The 14,056-nt window shown below is 41.6% G+C and overlaps 1 protein-coding gene and 1 long non-coding RNA gene across 3 annotated transcripts in view; both read left to right on the forward strand.

Moving 5' to 3' along the window:
• LOC141276031 (uncharacterized) overlaps positions 1-4,187 on the forward strand; it is a 104,317-nt gene extending 100,130 nt beyond the window's left edge. Inside the window, exon 4 of the long non-coding RNA XR_012324878.1 lies at positions 3,785-4,187. This is a non-coding gene — a long non-coding RNA (uncharacterized lncRNA). The remainder of the gene's footprint in view (positions 1-3,784) is intronic.
• A 4,303-nt stretch (positions 4,188-8,490) lies between these two features.
• The window catches only part of ARFGEF3 (ARFGEF family member 3), a 191,558-nt gene continuing 185,992 nt past the window's right edge, over positions 8,491-14,056 (forward strand). The window contains exon 1 of one of the 2 annotated variants that reach the window (XM_033867776.2): positions 8,491-9,049. In XM_033867776.2, the coding sequence (XP_033723667.1) occupies positions 8,965-9,049 (85 nt within the window). In that variant the 5' untranslated portion in view covers positions 8,491-8,964. The remainder of the gene's footprint in view (positions 9,050-14,056) is intronic. The other variant, XM_073789656.1, reaches the window with a different exon arrangement.

A 14,056-nucleotide genomic window follows, 5' to 3' on the forward strand; every position in this document is an offset into this window, starting at 1 on the left:
ATTGTGATGCTGAAGAATAGCAATACTGGTTCTTTCCTGCACTGTTTGTGGAAACAGATATCTGTGTACCTTGATCATATTCTGGCAATAAGTTGTCAAACCCTTTTACTGTGTATGCTTTTTGACTCAGCACTTCCACTTCTAGGAGTTTACTCTAGGAAGGTATGTACGGAGGTAGGGAAGTAATATAATAACTAAATGTTCATTGAAGTCTTCTTTATAATAGTAAAATCTGGAACCAACAATATAGATTGAGTCATACAACAGGAATAATAAGCAGCCATTAAAAAGGAAGACTTGTCTGTGACAAAACATTGAGTGAAAAGAGGCAGAATGTATAAGAACATGTATAATGTTACCTCATTTGCATAAAACTATACCAATATTTACACATACATATACACATCTACACACACAGATTTATCACGACTATGAGAAAGGCTGTTCATTAAAATTTTTCTTAATGAGTAGGTGTCAAGCTTTTTGGGGTTATTTATTTTATTGTTTATAATGTTATATATAATTTTATGTAGCCTTAAGTTTGTGTGATTCCCCTTTCCCTACCACCTTGTTTCCTCATGTTCTAATTGCCTTAATAACTCAGAACTACAATTTTCATCATCCCATACCTTGAGAACTCTCGCATCTCTAGACTACCATTTTCAGCTTGGCCTCTATGTGCTATGATGTGAACTAGCAAGTGCTCCAAAGGGAAAAAGTAACTGTAAACAACTGGCTCACTTTTGTGCATTCCCCTTCACTCTAGGATCTTGGCCCTTCAAGTCCTGGCAGTTTTGGTTGCTTTTGATGCCTTCAAACAATGCTTTTAATTTTTTAAATACAGTTTTACAATTGCTTTCAACAGTAAGTTTGTTCCAATATAAGCTGCTGTTATCATAGCCAGAAGCAAAAGTCCAAATGTATCACATTGAAGTACATACTAATTATTACTAAAATAGAAAACTGTTTTACAAATAAAGGAATCATTTTTCAATTTTATTAATTATTAATATTATCTATTTTGCGTATTTAATTTTTATCCTTATACAAGGGTACACTATATATTATATAAATTACTTAAAATGTATTAAAAATCATTTACTTTTTTTTAACATCTTTATTGGAGTATAATTGCTTTACAATGATGTGTTAGTTTCTGCTTTATAACAAAGTGAATCTGCTATACATATACATATACCTCCTTCCTCTTGCATCTCCCTCCCATCTTCCCTATCCCATCCCTCTAGGTGGTCACAAAGCACCGAGCTGATCCCCTGTGCTATGTGGCTGCTTCCCACTAGCTATCTATTTTTTATTTGGTAGTGTATATATGTCAATGCCACTCTCTCCCTTCATCCCAGCTTACCCTTCCCCCTCCCCATATCCTCAAGTCCATTCTCTACCTCTGGGTCTTTATTCCTGTCCTGCTCCTAGGTTCTTCAGAACTTTTTTTTTTAATTCCATATATATGTGTTAGCATACGGTATTTATTTTTCTCTTTCTGACTTACTTCACTCTGTATGACAGTCTCTAGGTCCATCCACCTCACTACAAATAACTCAATTTTGTTTTTTTTTTATGGCTAAGTAACATTCCATTGTATATATGTGCCACATCTTCTTTATCCATTCATCTGTCGATGGACACTTAAGTTGCTTCCATGTCCTGGCTATTGTAAATAGAGCTGCAATGAACATTGTGGTACATGACTCGTTTTGAATTATGGTTTTCTCAGGGTATATGCCCAGTAGTGGGATTGCTGGGTCATATGATAGTTCTATTTTTAGATTTTTAAGGAACCTCCATACTGTTCTCCATAGTGGCTGTATCAGTTTACATTCCCACCAATAGTGCAGGAGGGTTCCCTTTTCTCCATACCCTCTCCAGCATTTGTTGTTTGTAGATTTTTTATTATGGCCATTCTGACTGGTGTGAGGTGATACCTCATTGTAGTTTTGCATTTCTCTAATAAAAAATAATTTACCCTTTTAAATGCTCAAGATCACAAATGATTTTATAAACCATCTTCAAATTAAATGCTATTTTCCTAGGCTGAATTTAATACAAAATTGAATTTAACCCAAAAATAAGGTTATTTTACTTTTAGATTATACCGGTGCATATTTGGGTTAAATGATGTTGCAAACAAGTCTCATTAATATACTGTGAGTTAGGCATCAGAGTAAGTGAAAAGGTCAATGATTTGAATATCAGGTAAAATAAGTTTGGAAGGGAGATTTGAGCTGGAAATATGGATTTAGCACCATCAACCTTTGTGATCAGCATTTGAGGCAATAGCAAATTCACTAGGTATTACCAGACTTGGAAATTTTGCTGAATTGGGACTGCTTCCTAAATGTTCATAGACATTTAGGTTCAGAGACTAAGGCTCTCAATACTTCAAGGAAGTCTTCTATGCATTCTTAGTCATCTCTCTTTCCCTTTTCCAAACTTTTGGTCCTCTGTCTATTCACTTCTCCTCCTACACTCAATAAATGTCTTCCTAATTCACAAGAAAAGCAGAAGCTATCAGGTGTAGCTCCCACAAATTCCTGTCCCCACATCAACAAACTAAACACTATCAAAACTCAGTCTCCTGGCTTCCCCTCCTTGTCTGAAGATTGCCCTTCATCCCCTAACTGGACCAACGACTCTGTCTGTACTCTAAATACCATCTTCCCTATATTCTTAGAATACTTGTTTCACCCATTAGGCTGGCTACCTCCGACCTCTTCAGCTTCTGCCTTTATGTCTTTTTTTCTGTATAATATGCTTTCCATCAAATCTCCTGCTGGTCTGGTGTTTTTCAAATTTCAGTTCTCTACCCATTAGTGGATTGTAAAATCAATTAGTCTGTTTAATAAAGATTAAATATAGTTTGTCAAATGCTCAACACCATTGAAACTTTATTATTTGTAATATTTTTGCAAATGAAAGCTTAAGTTTGTACACACACATATAAACTTGGAAATACAAGCCAAACTGGTTGGTAAGGCCCTCAAATATTTTCAAAGAAAGGAAAAAAGACATAAATTTGTCAACACTATTTCAGGTCAGTTAATGAAAAAATATTACTATCATATTTAATTGCATATGTGTGGCGAGAGAGAAAATTACTCACATAGTTACTGAAAAAACTATTCTCAGCATACATGGACATGGTGAATATGATTCTTAATGATAAATCAGCTGAGAAATTTAAAAATATACTTCTAAGTGATAAGACATTCTCTTAAACACATTTGTGGTTCTATAGGACATATAGAATAGAATTAATACTTATTAGGCCGATGTGAGCAGACATAGGTTATGTGACTCTACTTAACAAAAGCACTAATATACTTTCAGTTTACGCCAAATGTATATGACAAGACAATTTTTATAAAGGATTTATTGTGTTGTTTAAATTTAACCTAATCCATAACTGGTTTAAGTAACCTGATAAAATTAGAAAAATATATTATTTGGAAAACATAAATTAAACTGGTAAATTGTAACAGAATTGCAAGTGATTCAGAAGTAAATATGACCAGGAAATATAACAAAGTAATTTAAAATATTATTAGAAATTACCATCTACTTTACTATTTGGAATTACTGTTTCACACATTGTAAAGATTTGGCATCTTAAGGATTCTACTGAGTCTTTACTGAATCTCTTGAAAACCAATCATAGTTGTTTGATTTCATTAAGAGAAAGCACTTTTTGATGTGCTTTGTTCAGAAATTCAAGGTGTGGCTGAGATTAGCTGTCACCCACCAAATCCTCCTCTCTCTGCCACAGGAACAGAGCTGTGGCAGGGGTCCTGGGGGCACAGACGGACTATATTGTACCCAGGTGTGTCTCTGCAACTGTCTTCACCAATGGAATATAGGAAAATGGATTTGTGTGACATCTACATCTGAGACCTGGACTCCTTTACTCTCTCTTCCTCTTCCTGTGAACTAGAGCACAACCTGCCTAGGACCCATCCTTTGTCACACAGACGAGAACAACTTGCTCTAGGATGGTAGAGGAGTAAAATGTAAGGTACATGGTCCTTGAATGATCACCTGGAACTGCTGTATCAACCTGCACCACCAACTCAGGACTTAATTTAAGCGAGAAATAAAAGTCTGTGTTCTGTAAACCACTGTATTGTTGGATCTTTGTTAGCCTTTCCATTGAATAATATGTGCATATGTTATATCATACTGGAGTAATTGATTGCTATGAGGAAAATACTAATTAAGTTATATGAACTAAAAAACATTTTTCTGTTTAAAAGCAATCTCCTTTGGCTAACATTTTTGGAGATGATGTTTCAGTAACAAAATTGGCACATATAACTAGATTTTTTTTGACATTTTTAATTAACTGAATTTGGATCTATAGGGAAAAAGTAAAAATATATTTCAAGATGTTGACGATATCCAACAGTTACAAAATACATTTTAAGTAATCACTGTGGTTACTATATGTCCTCAGCATTTTGCAACACAGGAAGAGAACATTATTAATGAAAACATTTTGAATGGAATAAAATGAAAGATACTAATAATATTGCGAGTATTTGTTTGAAACTTCAAACATTTCCAAAAAAGAAATTTGAAATATCAAGGAAAAGCATTTAGATAAAAAATCCATTTGTTTTTTAAAATCCCAGATGCATATTTGAGTTAAAGTTGATGCCCAAAGAAGGAAACTAATTACTAATACTTTGTTATTCAAATATCTTGAAGAATGATTATAAGTTTATCACCATTTTAGATTAAGATTAAAGAAGACTTCACTGAAATTTGCAATTTCTATCGCTAAGTAGAGTATATTGTTATTAATAGCATCCACACCACTTATTCGTGTGTGAACCAGTTTTTAACCAACATAACTAAAAACAGTGGAAAGAAATAGACATCAAAGCACAAAGCACCTGTGTTACGCATGTAGCATCGTGTTCATGTCTCCAACCTGGATTGAATTTCCAAATGGGTAAGTGTGCCTGCAACAATGCATAAAAATCATATTTAATAGTAATTCTATTTTATTTAACAGTAAGTATTTTTCTAGAAATAAAATTTTTGTTTCAGTTTTTTTTTTTTTTTTTTTCTTTTCTGTGGTACGCAGGCCTCTCACCGCTGTGGCCTCTCCCGTCACAGAGCACAGGCTCCGGACACGCAGGCCCAGCGGCCATGGCTCACGGGCCCAGCCACTGCACTGCATGTGGGATCCTCCTGGACCGGGGCACGAACCCATGTTCCCTGCATCAGCAGGCGGACTCCCAACCATTGCGCCACCAGGGAAGCCCTGTTTCAGTTTTTTAATCTAGCTATACATGTACCTATGTGTATACTGGGTGGATTCAGGACATTTTTTGCTGTGAGTTGACATTTTTTTAAAACAAAGGTCTTTTAACTATTCTACTCTTACTTTCCTTCACAGCCAATATCTTGAGTGGGTTATTTAGACATGTGTTTCTACCTGCTCTTAATCCACTGCAACCAGATTCTGCCCTCATTATTCTTCTGGGGCAGGCTTCCTGACTAAACTCTCACATCCATTTAATCCTTTTTTGTGTTTATCTTTGTCCTCTGTGGCCATTGACCTTGTTGCCCGGATACTACTTTTATTTCATTTTCCCACCACTTAAAAAAAATAATTTGCAATCATAAAAGTAAAAATGTTCAAGGAAGAAGTAAACTCACCTATAACCCCATCAGAGATAAGCACTGTTAATAGTTTATGTTTATTTTCCATTTATATATATGTACATATTTTAAAACATATGTACATCCATATCAAATATTTAAATAATAAAATGGGGCTCATTTAGCGCAAAGAAGTACATAGCATTTTACAACCTTCTATTTCATTTAACTATAAAGTAGAAACTGCTTTTCATGTCATTCAATATTCCTCTCCTGCATTGATCTTAAAGGCTATACACTGTGCTGCTTTATGGATACATACATCATCAATTATTCATCCATTTCTGTTGCTGGACATTTAGATAGTTTTCAATTTTTAAAGATAATTGAATGACACACTGAAATCCTTGTGGAAAAAAACCAAAACAAAACCTTTATCCACTTGCTTAAGATGAATTTCTAAAAGTGGGATTTCTGGGTTGGAGCCATACCTCTGCTATAAACACATTCAGAATCCCTCCAGGAATGGGTACCAAGTTATCCTTCCACCAGCACCCATAACATGAGAGGACCTAATTGGCCAGCTCCTTACTAACACCAGGCAATAGTATTTTAAACCTCTTAGCCAATTTTATTAAAAAGAAAATCACCTTTTATTGAAAGATTTTGTGCCCTTTTGATTAGTAGTTGCTTGAACACTTTTCATAGGTTGTGTCATTTGTATTTATTCCTCTGTGAAATGACTTCATATTATTGCCTACTGTTTTAAAGTGTGCATCTGTTTTTTTTAATACTTTGTAAAAGCTTTTTTACAAAGCTATTGAATCATTTTATCTCTGAAATATTATTTTTCTGGTGTATAGCTTAAGTGAATTTGTTTTTAATTATAAAGATAATAATCTTAAAAAGAGTAAAAAACATAACTACACATAAAATTAAAAGGTGAGTTACTCTCTTTTCGATCTGCTCCTCAGAATGTCATTTGCTTTTCATTTTTTGTACGGAACTTTTGACGTAAAGCTTCTACATATTGAAATAGTCAAATCTGTTTGCCTTTCAGTTTCTTCCTTAGCTGGTTTATTAGAAATAATCTTAATGCATTAAGATAAGTATATTCACTTACATTTTCTTCTAAACCTTCTATGGTTCAGTTCTTAAATTTAACTCTTTAACACATTAACACATTTGTAATTTATTTCTCTATATAGTATAAAGTTGTGATCTCTCTCTCTATGTATATTTCCAAATAGTTAACAATGTAGTCTAACATAATTATATTATCGACTACAGTGTTTTTGAACTTTTTTTTTTTAGCACTGGAAACACTTCTTCAAATGATGGTTTCATAAGGTGTGTGGATGTGAGGAGAAGGGTCCCTAGGGGGCTACACTTTGCAAGTTTTGCCTCCTCACTACCAAGAGGGCTTAAGCAGCAGTCTGAACGCACCCCATCTGTTGGACACCCTCCTGCGACACTCCCTCTCCTGGCTGCCCTCCTTCCCGCACTGCGGGTTTCTAACTGCTCCTTCTCAGCCTCCTCTGAGGGCACTTGCTCCTCTGACCATCATTTGAGGGTAAGAGGCCCCCAATTTCCTCTCTGGCCTCCTGCTCTTCCCATTTGATCCACTGCCTCCCAGCAACCTTTGCCAAATCCTAGGCATCAACAATTATCAATACTTGATGGTTTCAAATCCTCATTTCTATCTCGGAGCCCTGTCCTGAGTTCCTGCCCATAAACAAGACACCTTATGGTATCTCATTACCATTTCAACCTAAACGTGTTCAAAACTGAACTCATATACCCCCTGGATTCCAAACCCTTCTCTTCCTCTCTTCTTTAACTTAGAGGATGGGGCCACCATCCTCCCATTTTCCCAAACAAAAAACCTGGAAGTTATCCCATATGTTACTACCTCGATCAGTCAGTAAATCCTACTGCTTCGACACCTTAAATATCTCTTGCTATATTTTCCTCTGTTCCTTTCCATCTATCATCGGCTTAACTTATTTCTAGATTACTGCAGAATCTTCTTACTCCTTTCCCAGCTGCCAGTCTACTCCTCTGAAATGTAACTTCCTCACTACCACCAGTTACATTTCTAAAGAACAACGAAAATGCTTAAAATCCTTTCTTAGTTCCCAACCGCAGCTTGCACAACAGGAAAAAAAATGAGACTCCAGATAAGACTCCTGCTTTCCTCTCCTTTCTTCCTGCAGCAACCATCCTAGGGCTCCCATCGCTGAACCCGACATGAAGTTCTTGAAACACAGGTGCTCTCCCAAGAGTAGAGGTCCTGCCTCACACTGCCTTCCCCATCCGGCCCCCCACGTCCGCGTCCGCCTCCCAAGTTCGGCCTGAAGGTTCTTCATTGCTGAAGCTTTCTCTGTCCACCTCTCCCACCCCTACCCAAGTCACGTAGCCCTTGTGCGCCACTCCCCCGCCCGCCCCCGCCTTTATTTTTCTTCAGAGGAAAACAATTCAGGTCAACAGAGGAATGGAAAGGGAATAAAGAGAGATTTTTAAAAGGGGTTTTGGATGCAAGAGTGTGTTTCGAGTCCAAATCTTGTTGCTTTGGGAAGTACCTTAACCTGTGTATAAGGAGGCTGTTCATCACACACACACACACACACACACACACACACACACACACACACACACACACACACACACACACACACACGTGAGATGGTGTGGAATACATGGTTGGGCAGAATCACAGTCTATTCACAGGTAACGCCCGAGCCTGGCACAGAGGATGGCCCAGAAGAGCTGCTCATCACTAACGAGGGAGCAGCGCCTGGACGGCGGGACGCAGAGGGCGCCACGCCACCCGGCGCTGGGAGCTCAGCGAGCCGGGGCCGGGCCGCCCCAACTCCGCCCGCTCCGGATGGGGGTGTGGCGGGAGCAGCGACGAGGCCCCTCCCCGCCCGCTGCCGGCCGCAGCCAGACGCTCCCTTGGGCCGAGCCCGGCCAACGCCCAGCCTGCGAGCCAGCCCAGGACGTCCACCTCCACCTTTCCGCGAGCCTCCCTGCCCCCGGGACCGCCTCGGGGGTCGGGGCCGAGTCGCGGCCTCCGATCCCCAGCCCGCCGTCGCCGTGGCCGTCGCCGCGCGCTGGGCGCACCTGACCCGGCGGGCGGGGCGGCGGGCGGGGCTCCGGGCCTGACGTGGCCGCTGCATGGAGCGGGCGTGATTCATCAGCCGCCGCGCGGGGTCGGAGCGGGGCGAGCGCAGCGGCAGCCTAGGCGCCCAGGGCCGGGTTGCGGTGGCGGCGGCGTCCCCGCGGGGCCTCGCGTGCGCTCCCCTTGCTGTCTGCGGCCGGCCCCCGGCGAAGGTCAAGATGGAAGAGATCCTAAGGAAGCTGCAGAAGGAAGCGTCCGGGAGCAAGTACAAAGCCATCAAAGAGAGCTGCACCTGGGCCCTTGGTAAGCGCGCCGAGCGGGGCGCGGGGCGTAGGGCACCTGCCGGTGGGTCCTGCTCGCCGCCGCCGGAGGGTCGCGCGGGCTGGCTGCAGTGGCCCCTCTGCGTGGGGGGCTTTCGCTGAGCATCTGTGATCGAAGCATTTCGCGCAATTGCGAGAGTTGCCTCGGTAAACTGATGTGTGATACGCGAATTTGGGTTCGGGCGTTGACATCCATCCGCCTCCCCTCTGGTCTCTTTATCATCTTCCAAACCTTAACGGGGAAACGCCGTCCTCCCCTCTGGGCGGCCCCTTTCTTCAGATCCCCAGCACGGCGGACGGTGGTCACCCATCTCCGAATCAGGACCGCAAGCCGGTGGGAATCCAGGGGCCTGATTCTGAAGCGCCTGTGGGCAAGAGGGAAGTTGAACCATCAACCCCCATCTCAAAACCTTGGCGAGTGTAACCGGGAAGGAATAGCTTGTTTAATTTGATTCTCCTGATAGAGGCCAGCTTGTTAAGTATTAGCTTTCATGGTTATTCTACATGAAGAATAACGTACGGGTGGGATGGTGTTACCTCTGCAATTCTGTTGTCGTCTGCCCTTCAGACAGGTGGGATTTTAGATTTGTGAGCTGTGCAAGCATTAAAAGAAGTTCCAGGTAGCAAATTTGTGTTTCCCATCAGACTCAGGTTGTAGAACTCAACCTCGGAGAAAATTGAATGACATTCCAATTAGGCAAGAACGTGGGCAATCAAAATTGCCTGGGTGGGAATGCAGAGAGATCGGGAGCATGCTCAGGTGACAGTGATGCTTAAGGAGAAAAAAAAAAGGAAAGGCGAAGGAGAAACCAGGGCAGCTCCCTTGGCCTCTGGCCTTGCCCAAGCCTGCATGGGATCCCTCAGTTGCCACTTAATTAAAACATAAAATTGAATCCCTTTCTCTCTCAACCAAAGAGCCATCAGTGCTTGTCATGACACCGTACTGTGGTACAGCCTGAAAGGAGATAGAGAAGGGCTATTATAGCAGGTTTTCCACTAAATAGAGAATTCTGATGGTGCTTTAGGTGGTGACTCGGTTAATATTTAGGTCTGAATTCACATATGTTTGAGTGTGTGTGTACACAGCCACATCATTTTTTTTTTTTTAATGTCTGCCTATCATCACAAAATTTCCTAGAATGTTGTCTAGGAAGTTTATCTCATAGGCAGAATCAGAACTTGACCATTTGTTTATTGTTAGAGGAAAAAAAAAAAATGGACCAGGTACATAAGAGAGAAGCAAGGCTCTTAAAGCCACAGTACTATTTTTGCATTGCCATTGTCATTCAGCAGAGTGATCAGGGTAGATTCTCAAATGCCTCTAATGAAGGGTCACAGATGGCTGGGTAACATAATAAAGCAGGGCTGACTGCGCTCTAAACATGCTATTCCTTGTACTCGTTATTATTTTGCTGTAAGTTAAGCAGATTTAGATAACAGGGAGGAGGAGAGGAATCTAGTATTTTTAATTTTCATGTCGATACTCAACATCTTGTTAAGTTAAAGTGCAGTGTTGCCTAGTTTAGGTCCTTGAAGTAACCGGGAAGCCCAGAGCTGAGGCGGGTAGATGATCTGAGCAGAGCCTGGAGTCCAGCCTGCCTGGAAGAGCAGATGTGATTCTTTTCCCAGTGGCTGTTCTTAGTAAGCAAGAAGAGATGGGAGCTCATGAAACAGTTAAATAACAGTGCGGGGAATTCATTGTGCAGGTTGGAATGAGTAAACCAGGAAAAGAGATCAAAGAAGAGGGGATGAATGTGGGGTCAGGGGTGTGCTGGGGGGATTGGTGTGAGCTGGTGGGGCTTTTGAAGTAAATTGGACTTGGAGAATGGGTAAGCTGTAGGTTTCTTCTCTTCTTCACTTATGTAGCAAAGATTTATTAAGACCTCCTCTGTACTGAGCAGTGGGGATAGAAAGATGAATAAAATGCTCTCTCCCTATAATTAGTTTGTTAGAAGGGTATGTTGGAGGGAGAATGAGGCAGAAACAAAGACATGAAGGTATGGTTTCCTGTTCTCTTTCCCACTCCAGTCCATTTTCCACTGTTCCTTTTTTTTTTTTTTTTTTGGCTATAAAATGCTTTTCACTCCTCAACCCCCATACTTTTTTTTTTTTAGAGTAAAGTGTGAATTCCTTAGAATGCTTTTTGGAATCTAGCCCCAGCCTTCTTTCCCATCGCCCCCATAGCAAGGGTTCGTCAGTCCCCAGTAAGCCACGTACTTTCTTGTACATGCCATGTGCTGCCCACTTCTCTGCCTGGGCTTGTGCTAATCCTTCTGCCACAGCTTTCCTTTCCAGAATCCCAAGGCCCAGCTCACATACGAAGCCTCCCCTGAGCTCTGCAGTCGAATCAGTTGCTCCTCTGGGCTCTGAGCCCTGCTGTCAGGACCCTCTTATAGCACGTGCTGCTGGGGATTATAGTTGGTTATGCACAAAGCTACTCTTTTAGGGGCAGGATGATTGAGAAATATACTGGATTCAGGAGACCAAAAAACCTGATTCAAGCAGACTTAAGCAAAATAGCATGTATTCACTATGAACTAAATACCCCTTGGAAGGCTAGCTGTGGGTGGAGTTTGGTTCAGGAATTAGATACTGTTTCAAGGACCTCACTCTGCTCTTTTGGGATGATGAACATTCTCAGCATGAGTCTCCACAGCTTTGGGTTCATGAATCAGCACACTTAGACAATCTCAGGAGAGAGGGATCGTCTCTGACTTAGACCATCATGGGAGAGACGGGTCATCTTACACTTGGGGCCATTATAGGGAAGAGGGGTCACCATGACATTTAGACCATCCCAGGAAAGAGTCATCTCTTATCAAAAGTACCATTGGAGAGAGGGGTCATCCTCACACTTATTCCATCTCAGAAGAAAGAGCTCATCTCCCACTTGGACTATTATAGGAGAAAGATATTTAGACCATCCCAGGAAAGAGTCATCTCTTATCAAAAGTACCATTGGAGAGAGGGGTCATCTTCACACTTATTCCATCTCAGAAGAAAGAGCTCATCTCCCACTTGGACTATTATAGGAGAAAGACATTTAGACCATCACAGGAGAGAGGAGTCATCTCCCATTAAAACTGTCATAGAAGAGAGAGAGAGAGCATCTCCACGTTTAGGCCTTTACAGGAGAAAGGGGTCATTTCCCACTTGGCCTATCATGGGATCATCTCCAGAGAGTGGGGCTCTTGCAGTCACTCCCACCCAGCCCTTGGTGTCACAGTTCTCTCTTCGTCCTGATGGGTTGAGTATGTATCCCTGAACCAGTCCTCTGGGCTAGCTGGCTACAAGGCCCAGTGAAATCCCAGAGTCAGGGAAGGATGGCTTCCTCAAAACAAAATTAGGGTTTGCTGCTTCAGAGGCAGCGGAGTGGATGCCAGTCAACGAAAGCAACAAATGTCTACAGTGTAGACGTGAGCTTCCTGAGCACAGGGACTGTATGCTTGTCTGTGGCTTCTGTACCTACGATATGAGAGGCACATGTTCAGCACATACATAAATCAACGTGTTAATGTCTTATTTGGGTTTTAAGTGGTATTTGTCTTGTTTTCTAGTTACATATGCTCATTTTAGAATATTGAAAAATATTCGAACACTATAAAGAAAAAATTAAAATCACCCATAATGTCACCACCCAGAGAAAACACTCATCGCATTTTGGAGTATTTCCCTTCTGCAGAGGGTTCTACGTATATGGCGGATTGTTACGTGTTTTTCAACTTCAGCTTTTCTTCTACTTTATTATTAATATGTCTCTGAAAATCAGTTTTCTTAATGGCTGCATAATAACGGGCAAGGAACATGTATGTACTTTTTCTCTATTTTAAGCTATCTAGGTTAGATACTTTTGTCAGTGAGGAAATGGTCTGAGTAAGGAATAGAAAAGAACAAGGGACTGGGTCAGCGTGTGGAGAGCCTGAAAGAATAGCATTCTCCTTCAAGCACTGGCAATCCTGGAGGCTTGGGAGCTGGGAATGGCAGGATGAAATAGAACGGCAGAACTTTAGAACTGGACCATGTCCCTTTTAGAAACTTTAGGTGTTTGCATATATCAGGGAGCTCCTGTAGAATGGATTTGGAAAATGGAGAAGAGAAAGAAAATTAGAGGCCTGAATACCAAGTAAGAGAAGAAGGATGGTCTATCTAACCACCATCCTTCCATCTATCTCTCCACCCACTTTTCCTTCCAGCCACAGCATCTGTTACCTTCACAGCTAACCTTCTGAAAAAGTGAATGTAACTAAACATACTGTATAGCACAGGGAACTCTACTTAATGCACTGTGGTGACCTAAAGGGGAAGGAAATCCAAAAGAGGGGACATACGTACATGTATAGCTGATTGATTTTGCTGTACAGTAGAAACTAACACAACATTGTAAAGCAACTATACTCCAATCAAAATTAATAATAAAAAAAAAGGGAATGTAGTGATTGTGTCCACATCCTCACTTCCTGCTTACTTTTCAACTCTCTGCGATCTGACTTTCTCCTCTGTTCTTCCACCGCCTGAAGAATAAGGTACCCAGACCTCAGTCTAGCAGACCATGCTCACATCCCTCTTACCAGTCCTCTCAGCCACACTGGGCCCCCACTTGACCTTGGCCTCGTGCCCGCACCCCGTCCGTTTCCATCTGACCTCTTGAGCTGCTCCGTCCCCTTTGCACCTCCTCCCCAGCCTAAAAGTTTGCGTTTCACAAGAATGAGCCGTTTCACAAGAATGAGCCGTGAGCTCTCCTCTCTGACTCGCAGCCCGACTGGAGTTGAACACTTTGAGAGCCACAGCTTCAGTTTCTGAGAATGCGATGCCCACATTTACGTCCCTGGGCTTCACCTGTGCTCTGACATGCCACCCCCGATGCAGCTTCCTACCCGGCGTCCCTTCTGGAACAGGATGGGCTTGTTATGGCTGCTCTGTGACTGCCTTTCTCTTTTCCCTTTCCTCTAGCTCTCTGTTAGCACTTGTAGAGTTGGGCACTGTTGCACAT

Source organism: Tursiops truncatus, chromosome 12, assembly GCF_011762595.2.
Source record: "Tursiops truncatus isolate mTurTru1 chromosome 12, mTurTru1.mat.Y, whole genome shotgun sequence".
In the NCBI taxonomy this organism is placed as follows: domain Eukaryota; kingdom Metazoa; phylum Chordata; class Mammalia; order Artiodactyla; family Delphinidae; genus Tursiops; species Tursiops truncatus.